Source organism: Microcaecilia unicolor, chromosome 3 (assembly GCF_901765095.1).
Source record: "Microcaecilia unicolor chromosome 3, aMicUni1.1, whole genome shotgun sequence".
Classification (NCBI taxonomy): Eukaryota; Metazoa; Chordata; class Amphibia; order Gymnophiona; family Siphonopidae; genus Microcaecilia; species Microcaecilia unicolor.
Window position 1 is genome coordinate 342,560,561 of NC_044033.1, and position 12,779 is coordinate 342,573,339.

At 45.3% G+C, this 12,779-nt stretch overlaps 1 protein-coding gene across 1 annotated transcript in view; it reads left to right on the forward strand.

The window, feature by feature from the left end:
* Positions 1-12,779, forward strand: part of VNN1 (vanin 1) — a 37,124-nt gene that overhangs the window by 12,414 nt on the left and 11,931 nt on the right. The window contains exons 3-4 of the mRNA XM_030198468.1: positions 230-422; positions 3,779-4,070. Coding sequence (XP_030054328.1) covers positions 230-422; positions 3,779-4,070 — 485 coding nt within the window. The remainder of the gene's footprint in view (positions 1-229; positions 423-3,778; positions 4,071-12,779) is intronic.

Sequence of the window (12,779 nt, forward strand, 5' to 3'; positions counted from 1 at the left end):
TAAAAAAGGAAATATTTACCTATATGAAACTACTGACATGGTGTTAGGGTAATTTGGAAATGGCTGGGCTGTGTTACTAGAAAAATCTGTATGTGTCTATGTTGAGTTGATTTCATTTCCAGCTGTGAACCTTTGATTGAAATTAGCCTTTTAAACAGTTTAGAATTCAAGTTCTGAACTGATAAAGCACTTTTAATTCTTTTTTTTTTTTTAAATCACAATACATTAGGTTTGGTCAGGCACCAGTCCAGGAAAGGCTCAGTTGTATGGCAAAGAACAACCATATATATGTAGTTGCAAACATGGGAGACAAAAAATCATGCAATACCAATGATCCCAGGTGTCCCAGTAATAGCTATTATCAGTACAATACTGCCATTGTCTTTGATTCTGATGGGAAATTGATTGCACGGTACCACAAGGTAAGAGAGAATGTTATATAATGCAGAACATGGGTAGGAAAATTGCTGTATTACTGTTTATCCATCTGTTTTTCTGTCTGTATCAGGCCTATTTAATAAACAGCATTAAGAATGCACTTTAATATTGATTTGTAATGATCTTTACTGTCCCCTCATGAATACATAATGCTGAGGGTAATTTTCTATGGCATTTAAATGTAAGGTACTAGTTTACGTACAGAAATAAGATTCCATAAAATTGTTAATAAAAAAAATCATTTCAGTATTTCATTATATTTCCTTTTTCCTGCTTTTTTTTTTTTATTCATTTTCTTTACCAGGTATTTCATTTATTTCATTCTATCATTTATTTCATTTTCCATTAAATGTAATGTGGTAAGATGGGGAAGCAATTCTTTCTATTTGTGATTTTAAAACTGGAGTTTTCAATCTAAGGGCCCCTTTTACCAAGCTATGGAAAAAGGGGACCAGCGCTGGTGTTTGCACGTGTGCCGAGGTCCCCTTTTACTGCAGCTGGTGAAAGGGAAGTCTATCTTTCCTGCAGGAAATGGCCATGTGGCAAGTAAAGCACTTACCGCTCGGCCATTTTGGGGAAGAGCCCTTACCGCCATCCATTGAGGTGGTGGTAAGGGCTCCCATGTTAACCCAGCAGTAACCAGGCAGTGCACGGCACTGCCCGATTACTGCCAGGTACACCCCGGTGCTACAAAATAAATACATTTTTGTAGTGTGCAAATGATGACGCATTAGAGGAGGGAAGTACCGCTGGGCTGCTGTGGTAGCCCAGCGGTGCTTCCTGTATAGTGAGCTGTAAGCCCACGTTGGGCTTACTGCCACTTAGTAAAAGGAGCCCTATGGAACTTTGTAAGCCTAAGTGCTTTGAAAATGAGCCCCATAGTGTTCATTATGAGCTTTAGTTACATTGTGTTGCAGGGTTCAGGCACTTAATTTGGGTCGGTAGGGTAAGCCTTTTCAAACAGGTTGGTCTTTAGTCGTTTCCAGAAGTTGAGATGGTCGTACTTTGTTTTCACAGCTTTTGGTAATGCATTCCACAGTTGTGTGCTTATGTAGGAGAAGCTGGATGCATAAGTTGATTTGTATTTGAGTCCTTTACAGCTTGGGTAGTGAAGATTTAAGTATGTACGTGTTGATATGACTGTATTTCTGGTTGGTAGGTCTATGAGGTCGGTCATGTATCCCAGGGCTTCGCCATAAATAATTTTATGGACTAGGGTGCAGATCTTGAAAGCAATACGTTCTTTGAATCACGTTTTTCCAAATATAAGTCTGGTTGCTGTGTTTTGAGCGGTTTGAAGTTTCTTTATGAGCTGCTGTTTACATCCTGCATAGATTCCATTGCAGTAGTCAGCATGGCTTAGTACCATTCATTGTATTAGGTTGCAGAATGTTTCCCTCAGGAACAATGGTTTCACGTGTTTGAGTTTCCACATTGAGTGGAACATTTTCTTGGTTGTTGAGTTCACTTGGCTCTCGAGTGTGAGGTTACGGTCGATAGTAACCCCGAGGATTTTCAGGCTATCTGAGATAGGGAGGGTGTAATCTGGGGTATTTAAATTTGTGGGTTTGTTCGTGTTGTGTTGGGATGAGAGGATGAGGCAATGTGTTTTTTTCTGTGTTGAGTTTTAGTTGGAATGCATTTGCCCCTGAGTTCATGGAATTCAAGCTGAGCTTGATTTCATTGGTGATTTCTGTCAGGTCATGTTTGAAAGGAATGTATATTGTAACGTCATCTGCATAGATGAATGGGTTGAGACCTTGGGTGGATAAGGACTTTGCTAGTGGGGTCATCATTAGGTTGAAGAGGCTCGGTGATAGTGGTGATCCTTGTGGTATTCCACAATCTGCTTTCCATGATGGTGATGTGTTTGAGTTGAATTTCACTTGGTATGTTCTGATGGTTAGGAAACCCTTGATACAGCTGAGTATGTTTCCACCAATCCCAAAGTAGTCTTGGAGTCTTAATAGTATATTATGGTTTACCATGTCGAATGCACTAGACATGTCAAATTGGAGGAGAAGTATGCTTTTGCCTGTTGCTATTTCATGCTTGAATTTGGCCAGGAGGGTAGTTAGTACTGTTTCGGTGCTGTGGAGGGGGCGAAAATCCGGATTGTGATTCATGTAATATTGAGAATTTGTTTATGTAATCAGTAAGTTGTTTGGTTACCATACTTTCCATCAGTTTGACTGTTAGTGGGATAGATGTTACTGGGAGGTAATTGGTGAGTTCATTTGTATTTTTCTTGGTATCTTTTGGTATGGGGTGAGTAGGATGTTACCATTTTCCTTAGGGAAGAGACCTTGTTGGAGCATGAAGTTTAGGTGGGATGTGAGGTCTGTTATGAAGCGGTCGAGGGCGGATTTTATTAGGTAGCTGGGGCAGGTGTCCAGTTTGCAGTGAGTATTGGAGTACCTGTGGATCGCATGGGTAATTGTTTCGGCCGAGAGGAGAGCGAAGTTTGACCAGGTTCGGTCCGCTAGGTATTCTCCTAAGGTTGGGTCCATACCATTGTTGAATTTTTCGATATCGGTAGTGTTCTGAGGAAGTGTGCTACGTAGTTTTACAATTTATTCATTGAAGTATTTGGCAAGTTGGTCTGCCATTGGGGTATCTGTGTTGGTTGTGGTGACCATGGTAGTGTCTAGTAGTTTGTGTACGAGTTAGCATAGTTTCTGCGTGACTTTGTAGTCTGGTCCTATTTTAGTTTTATAGTATGACCTTTTGGTCTGTCTTATTGCGCATTTGTATTTTCTTTGTATTTGTTTCCAAGCGTTGAGTGTGTGATCATTTTTGTTTTTTGTCCATACTTGTTCAAGCTTCCTAGTTTGTGTTTTTAGTTCTTTCAGTTCAGCGTTGAACCATGGTATTGAGTTATGTCTTCGTGATGTTCTTCTTCGTAAGGGTGCTATTTCGTCTAGTATGCTTCTGCATCTTTTGTCCCATTCAGAGAGGTAGTGTATGGAGTCCATATGTGCTGTCCATTCGTTATTGTATATCTGTTGCCAGAATGTTTTTGGATCTAGTAGAAGCTACCTAAGCAGCACCTTGGAACTAAATTACTGTGAGTGCAGATATATAGAAAAGGAGATGGTCAACAGATTTGCCTTACTTAGAGGGTCTTTTACTATGCCATGGTAGCATTTTTAGCTCACAGTAGAAATCAGCTGGCAGTAAACGCTGAGACCCCATTATATTCCTATGGACGTTTTGGTGTTTACCACCAGTTGATTTCTACCGCAGCTTAGTAAAAGATCCTCTTAGATTCTAAAATAGTTGCATCTTTATGGTTTGCAGTAAATTTAAATTCATTGTTGTTGATATAATTTTTTTTCAGTATAACCTCTTTATGTCTGAAGAGCAGTTTAATCGTCCAGTTGAGCCAGAGCTTGTAACCTTTGACTCACCGTTTGGAAAGTTTGGCATTTTCATCTGTTTTGACATCCTGTTCCATGATCCGGCTGTAGCCCTAGTGAGCAGACTGAACGTAGATACAATCCTCTTCCCAACAGCATGGATGAATGTCCTGCCACACTTGACTGCTATTGAATTTCACTCAGCTTGGGCTATGGGAATGGGAGTCAATTTTCTGGCTGCCAATCTTCACAACACCAGCATGCGTATGACAGGTAATCACAACCAATATGTATGTAATGGGAGCAAAAACTCTTTATGTAGATTGAACCAGATTATAATGATCATAATATTGGTCATAAGGTAAATTCTATAAAGGAGGTGCTAACATTTATATGCCAAATAAGCATGAAAATAATTAGAATACTGTACCAGCATATATGTGCATATGAGTGCATAAATGTTTATAAATATCAAAAATTTGCCTAAGTGCTATTTTGTAAATATATACATATCTGATATAATGGGCTAGGTTCTATGTATGATGCCATAAAAATCGATGCCAAAAAAAAATTAAACCTAGGTGTATTCTATAAACTGCGCCTAAATTTATAGAATATGCCTAGGGTCCATCCACGTGACTAAATCTAGTCGCAGGAATGTACACCAAGTAAAACTTGGTATAAATGACAGCAACTAAGTTAGGCATGGAGCAGGTGCATTCCATAACAGCACACATAATTTTTAGTAATGCCTACGATCTGCCCATTCCACGCCCATGGCCACACCCCTTTTGACAGCAGGTACTAGAATTTACATGAGAATTTACAGTGTACATAGAATACACTGAGTAAGTTATGCGCTTGAATTCTAATTAAAGCCAGTGTCAATTGCTTGTTAATTGCCAATTATCGGTGCTGATTGGCTTGTTAAGGTAATTAATTTGCGAACGGAATACAGAATACAACCAGAATTGCACGTGCAACTCAAGTCACACTATATAGAATCTGGAGGAATGTGTGTTTGACGGTGGGTTTCCACATGGATGCAGCATGGTCAGGATTCACATGCGCAAAACTTATAGAATACTACATGGGTGGCTGCAGGGGGGAAGGGGGAGAGGAGGGTCACAGGACATGGGTGGCTGGAGGAGGCAGGGGAGAGAAGAGTCGCTGGACATGGGTGGCTGCAGGGGGAGCTTGATGTGCTTGGGGGTGTGTTTCATGTGCCGGTGGGGGCTTGGGTGATGCGCCGAGGGGGGGTTCTTTGTTTCCGCGCTTGTAGTTTTTTTGATGTGCCGCTCCCTGACACTTGCTCCGAAGTGGCAGGGAGCGGCGCACTGACAGCTGATTCCCAGGCAGGGGAAGGAGTAGGGAAATACACTCCCTGTGTTTCCCTACTCCTCCCCTTGCCTTGGAATCAGCTGTGAGTGACGTCATCCTGGCTAAGGAGCCTAGCTCAGCAACTCCAGGAGCCATGGACACAGGCAGTCCCACATTAGAATGTTGGTGGTGAGAATTATTATATAGGATGATAGGGTGTGAAGTTAGTTTGAACCATCAGTGTATTGTACTCCACTACCTTCCGACTGTGTGCAAAACTAACCTATTTGGAGAAATTTCCCTGACAGAAAGAAACAGAAACATTTCTCATCATTTTGGGTGACAGAAATTAAAAGGAATTTTCAGTTACACCTTGATAAGTTGCCTATACATGCAACATTTTATGATCTGCAGAAGGAAGTTCTCTTTGGTTAGATATAAGTACTTCAGCTCTCTGTTGAGAGACTGAGATCATGCACTACATACCTTGTCTCAGGGGTGAGATTTCTTTCTGTTATGGTATGCACAAAACTAACCAATTTGGAGACACTGCCCCTGAGAGAAGCCAAATACTATATCACTGCTTTGTTAGGTGTGATATTTAGAAAAAAGGTTGAATTTTTCACAAGTTTGAAATGTTTGATCTCTGTACTACTACTACTACTACTTAACATTTCTAAAGCGCTACTAGGGTTACGCAGCGCTGTACAATTTAACATAAAAGGACAGGCCCTGCTCAGAGAGCTTACAATCTGTCACCTTTGCCTTGTGAGTATTATATTCGGCTGCCAATCGTAAGCATTCAATCAAGAATTCTTACTGTACACCACCTAGAGTGAATTCCTTCAAAAAGGCAGTAACTAAATCCTAATAAATAAAATAGATAAGAAGCATTCACTACTTGTGAGTCAAATATATACCACAATGTCAAAGAGACAACAGAACTAAGGTCTTTAACATTCTGGCAGCAAAATTCAAATAATACCACTAGGTGGCAATACAGTACCAGGCAAACCGAAATCATGGTGCAGATGTAATTTGGCATTCAATAAAATTATAGAGTTTTTAGTAAGTGTCCTCACTTAAACCTTACATTGTCACTCACATTCACCCTCTCACCTCCTATACAAATTAATTACCACAAAACCAAATATATAGTGGCAAGACATTGACCGCAGCTTTATTAAACATTTAAACCATTTACAAACATCAAATATTCTTCCCTACCCTTCACACACACATTTAGATGTTGTTGAACTAGCTGTTCCTTCCCTTCCAATTACTTATTCATTTTAAAATACCCCCAACACCCACTCTGCGGTGTCGCAGGAGCTTGCCCAAAATCTTGTGGCGGTCTCACACATGAGCCAAAACATAAAATGGCTTCACAGAGCCTAACCAATTCCAACAAACTTTCTCTTTTACAGCCTCAATCAATTTTAACCCCGCACCTAGCTGCAACTGCAAACCCCCTCCCCCCCCTCCCGCCCTTACCCTTTCAAACTTTCTTTCAAATATTAACAGAAACACCCTCCCAAAACTCTACCCTTGGGAGGGAAGGTTGGACCACAAAACCAACCTGAACCATCACTTTCCTCCACCCGCTCCTTCCCACAGAATGAATCCCTGCCCAGCCTCAACATTCCAATCCCTCACCCATCTACCAAACTTGCTTCTTTTTCCTCCAATCATATCCATTGAAATTATCTAACCTAACACTACCCACTCCCGCTGTTACCCACTCCTTTTTCCATCTCATTACTTTTACCATTCACTAAAATCCCATAACTTCTTCCCCTTTCCCCATAATAACTCAACACGGCTCAGGGCTGTTCTGATAATGTTGTGCACCCCACGCATAATCATGAGGCTTCCTTATCATATCATTTTCCTGTGAGAATAAGCATGTATGGAGCTGACAAGGGATCAAATTACACTTGTCATATTCAGTATATTGTTGAATTAATTTTTACAGTCTGACAATGGCAGATATGTTGCCTGTGGGTGATGTCATTATGTTTTCACTCCAAAATAAACTTTTAAATAGCAGAACTTTATTTTCACTCCTACTTATGCTATTGTTCGTAAATGGTAAATGCAAATGCATTAGGGGTTGATGTTCAAAGTGATTTAAGCAGGCAGAAGAGCCTCCTGCCCAGTTAAATCACTTGTGCCTGCCTAATCACTGCTATTCAATAACACTTAAGGGAATGGGACTTATTATACTGCCTTTCTGTGGTTTTTCCAACTACATTGAAAGTGGTTTACATATTATATACAGGTACTTATTTGTACCTGGGACAATGGAGAGTTAAGTGACTTGCCTAGAGTCACAAGGAGCTGCAGTGGGAATTGAACCCAGTTCCACAGGATCAAAGTTTGCTGCACTAACCATTAGGCTACTCCTTCACTCCAACAGAACAGTACTGCTGTATTTCAGTACTAATTACCCCTATACTGTCCAGTTAGTGTAGGGGTGGTCTGTAGACAGAGTCCGGGTAGAGCAGGTAGTTAACCGGTTAGTCACAGTATTCAGTCTACTAACTGGCTAAGTAAGCAGATGTGGAGGGGCATTTTCGATATGACATCAAAATCTTACTTTGGACTTTTTTCGGGAAACATCCAAAAATTGAGTAGCAAACGTGACCATTTTCAAACCGGTAAAAATTACCATTTCCTGGGCCATTTTTGACAAAAAAAAGTCCAAGTGAAAAACGCATAAAATCAAGCCTGTGAGATGTAGGAAGAGCCAGCATTCTTAGTAGACTGGCCACACAGACATCCCAGCAGAGCAACAGGGCACCCTAGAGGACACTGCAGTGGACTTCATATAAAAGATTCCAGGTACACATCTCACTTTTGCCCCTTATATTTATGGAAAAATTAGGTTCTTACCATGATAATTTTCTTTCCTTTAGTCATAGCAGATGAAGCCATTACGTATGGGTTGTGTCCATCAACCAGCAGGGGGAGATAGAGAGCACTCAACTTTTCACAGTGCCTCATGGCCAGCTAGCTCCACTGCCTCTTCAGTATTTGAAGCTTCCAAAGCAGTATGGCAAACCGCAATGGGAATAACATGAACTTTCCTCACAGCGAACGATGGCCCCTTAACAAGGGCATGCACTCAGAAAAGGAGGGAATGAACTCATCCTCCTGGAGGGAATAAACTCATCCTCCTATAACTGTAACAAGAATCTTGAAGACTGTTTTCTGACTCCCCAAGGAAGGAATATAACTTCAGGAAACAAGAACAGCACCTAAAATCAGAATCACTGCAATACAGACGATCATACAGGGAGGGCTCATGGCTTCATCTGCTATGACTAAAGGAAAGAAAATTATCATGGTAAGAACCTAATTTCCCTTCCTTGTCATCAAGCAGATGAAGCCATTACGTATGGGATGTAACAAAGCAATCCCTAAATAGGGTGGGAACAAGCCACACCACGCGCTAGCACCTGTGCTCCAAAACGCGCATCCCTTCTGGCAGCCACATCCTGTAATGTCGGGCGAAAGAGAGCTTAAAAGCCCATGTTGCAGCACTGCAAATCTCATGAAGAGATAATGCTCCAGTTTCCGCCCAGGAAGAGGAAATCGCTCTTGTGGAATGTGCCTTAAAGGCTTCAGGCGGAGCCCGGCCAGACAGCAGATACGCTGAAAAGATAGCTTCTTTGTGCCAACGGGCAATAGTGGCTTTAGATGCTGAAGACCCTCTGCGAGGACCTGCAAACAGCACAAAAAGATGATCAGAGATCCTGAAAGCATTTGTAATTCGCAGATACTGCAACAGAGTCCTGCGCACATTCAAAAGGTGCAACTGCCCAAATGAATCTGGAAACTCCTCCTCAACAAAGGAGGGAAGAAAAACAGGCTGGTTTAGGTGAAACGCTGAAACCACCTTAGGCATGAAGGAAGGCACGGTCCGAACCGTGATCCCTGACTCTGAGAATTGCAGAAAAGGGTCTCTACAAGACAGCGCCTGGAGCTCTGACACCCGTCTCGCCGAGGTAATGGCCACTAAAAAGACGGCCTTCAGTGTCAAATCTTTCTCTGAAGCACGACGAAGTGGTTCAAAGGGAGCCCCCTGAAGGGCCTTCAATACTAACCCCAGGTTCCAAGCTGGACAAGGTGCCCGCACGGGAGAACGGAGCCGAAGCACCCCTCTAAGAAACCGTGCCACATCTGGATGAGCAGCTAAGGACACACCTTCAACCTTGCCACGCAGGGAGGCCAATGCTGCCACTTGCACCCGCAGGGAATTATAGGCCAAGCCTTTGTGTACACCGTCCTGCATAAAGTCCAGAATCAGCGAGACAGGAGCCCGCAACGGAGAAAGCGTTCTTGAAACACACCAGACTTCAAACTGGCGCCAAATCCTGGCATAAGCCACGGAAGTGGAGCGCTTACGGGCCTGCAGAAGAGTGGAAATTACCTTATTTGAGTAGCCTTTATCTCTCAATTGCGCCCTCTCAATCGCCATGCCATAAGACCAAAGCGGCAGGCGTCCTCCATGGCCACCGGACCCTGTGACAACAGGTGCAGAACCAGAGGTAACGGAAAGGGAGCCTCCAACAGCATCTGTCAGAGGTCCGCATACCAAGGCCTCCTGGGCCAATCCGGGGCAATGAGCACCACTTCTCCTGGATGCAGCCGAATCCGCAGGAGCACTCGCCCTATCAAGGGCCACGGAGGGAAGACATACAGCAAGCCCAGGGGCCAGGGTTGAGCCAAGGCATCCAATCCGGCAGAGCGAGGATCCCTCCATCTGCTGAAGAAGCACGGGACTTTGGCATTGGAACTGGTCGCCATAAGATCCATCACTGGCTTGCCCCATTTGGCACATATCTGCAGGAATACATTGTCTGCTAGTTCCCACTCCGCTGGATTGATCTGATGCCTGCTTAGATAGTCGGCTTGCACATTGCTCTGACCTGCAATGTGAGCTGCTGACAGGGACTGTAGATGCAGCTCGGCCCAGTGGCAAATTTGTTCGGCCTGCGCGGCTAGAGCTCTGCACTGAGTGCTGCCTTGTCGATTTATGTAGGCCACTGCTGTCGTGTTGTCCAACATCACTCGGACAGCCAATCCTTCCAGGGTCACTTGAAAGGCCAGAAGAACCAGAAACACTGCTTTCAACTGCAGGCGTTTGATAGACCACTCCGACTCGTCGGGCATCCACAGACCCTGGGCATGCTTCCCCTGGCAATGTGCGTTCCAGCCCTTCAGGCTGGCATCTGTCACCACTAGGCACCAATCGGGGAGCGCCAGCAGCATTCCCTGCCGCAACATGCTGTCCGAGAGCCACCACGCCATACTGAGGCGGGCCGCAGGGAGCCAAGAAAGTCTGCACTGATAATCCTGAGATACTGGAGACCATCGTTGAAGTAGAGAATACTGTAGAGGTCTCAGGTGCGCTCTTGCCCATGGCACCACTTCCAAGGTGGCCGTCATCGATCCCAACAGCTGGACAATGTCCCAAGCTCGCGGGCGGGGTATCCTCAGGAGCAGACGGACCTGATTCTGAAGCTTGCACCGCCTTTGCTCAGGAAGAAACACATAGCCCGAGGCTGTGTCGAACCTGGCCCCCAAATATTCTAGAGATTGCGAGGGGGTCAGGTAACTTTTGGCCATATTGACGACCCAGCCCAGAGATTGAAGGACTGAAACCACTCTGGCTGTAGCTAGATGCTGAGTCTGCTCTGATGAGCCAGTCGTCTAGGTACGGGTGAACCCGGATACCCTCTCGCCTGAGAAAGGCAGCTACTACCACCATTACCTTGGAGAAGGTTCGGGGAGCTGTGGCGAGGCCAAAAGGCAAGGCCCGAAACTGGAAATGTTTTCCCAACACCGCAAACCGCAGAAACCTCTGGTGTGGGGGCCAAATTGGAATGTGCAAGTAAGCTTCTTTCAGGTCCAGAGACGTGAGAAACTCTCCTGGCTGTACCGTCGCAATGATGGAGCGCAGGGTTTCCATGTGAAAATGCCGCACTCTTAAGGACTTGTTTAGCTCTTTTAAGTCCAGGATCGGGCGAAAAGACCCGCCTTTTTGTGGCGCCACAAAGTAAATGGAGTAGCGGCCTAGACCTTGTTCGGCGGGAGGCACCGGGGTCACAGCCCCTATCTGGCACAGACTGTGCAAAGTCTCCTCTACCGCCGCCCGTTTGGCGGCAGGACCGCATCGGGACTCTACAAACACGTCTCTCACCGGGGCATCGAATTCTATTCGGTATCTGTCTCTGATCAGGTCCAAGACCCACTGATCTGCGGAGATTTTGGCCCACTCCTCGAAAAAGAGGGAAAGTCTTCCTCCGATGACAAGAAACGAGGAGGGGGCCGGCGCACCATCATTGAGAGGGTCGCCCCTGAACTCCCGGCCTTGAACCGGCATATGCGGAACGTTTGTCCGAGTGAAAGGAGTTTCTCTGCTGAAAGCGGGCACGAGAAGTGAACCCAGCAGCACGCCCCGGGCGGTACCTTCTAGCTTCACGGAAGCGAGGTCTGTAAGAGGAGCAGACCGTCTGACCCTTAGAGGAAGGCTTCGGCCTAACTTCGGGCAAGCGCTGAGGTTTGGAATCCCCCAGGCCTTTAACAATGTTTTCCAGCTCCTCACCAAACAGGAGAAGGCCTTGAAAAGGCAACTTCACCAACCTTTGCTTAGAGGCCATGTCCGCTGCCCAATGTCGTAGCCAAAGAATGCGGTGAGCCACATTGCTACAGCCATTTGTTTAGCCAAAGCTCTGACCATATCATAAAGGGCGTCAGCCAAAAAGGACAAGGCCGACTCCATCCGCGGAGCCACTTCAGATAAGGTCTCCGCTCCATCACCGGGCTGTTCCACTGCCTGCTGTAACCAAGCCAGGCAGGCTCTAGCAGCATAACAACTGCATGCAGAAGCCCGAACAGTGAGACCTGCCAAATCAAAGGACCACTTCAGAGCTGAATCAAGCCTGCAGTCTTGAATATCCTTCAGGGCAACACCTCCTTCAATAGGGAGGGTAGTTCTCTTTGTCACAGCCGTGACCAGGGCATCCACTTTAGGCATTGCAAAATGAGCCAAATGTTCCTCACTCAGAGGGTATAATTGCCCCATAGCCCTGGCAACCTTCAAAGGTCCCTCGGGATCAGCCCATTGAGCCGAAATAAGCTCTTGGATGGAGTCATGCAAAGGAAAGGCTCGAGCAGGCTTTCTGGTACTAGCCATCCTTGGATTAACAGAGGAGGCTGTGCCACTCCCAGGATCTTCAATCGAGAGGGCTTGTAAGGCATCTGAAATAAGCGCTGGCAGCTCCTCGCGGCAGAAAATCCTCACCGCAGACGAATCATCAAGCTCCTGTGGCAATTCTGCACCCGACTCTGGCTCCTCAGCCCAAGAAGTTCTGCCAGACCCCTCAGAATCCTCATAGCCCGACCACGAGGGGGGAAAAGGGGGGTGCACCACACTCAGAAGGGGAATTATCCCTTCTGCGTTTATCAGGAGGATAAGAAACAGGCAAAGCCAACTCCAAAAGGCCAGGATCCACTGGGGGGGGGGGGGGGGGGGGACAGGCAGAGGGTCCGAAGATTCCTGTGGAAGAGCTCTTTTAAGCATGTATGCCCTATCCAGCATTAAAACAAAATCAGGGGAGAAAACCGCTCCCTGACCGCCCGGATCCTGCCCAG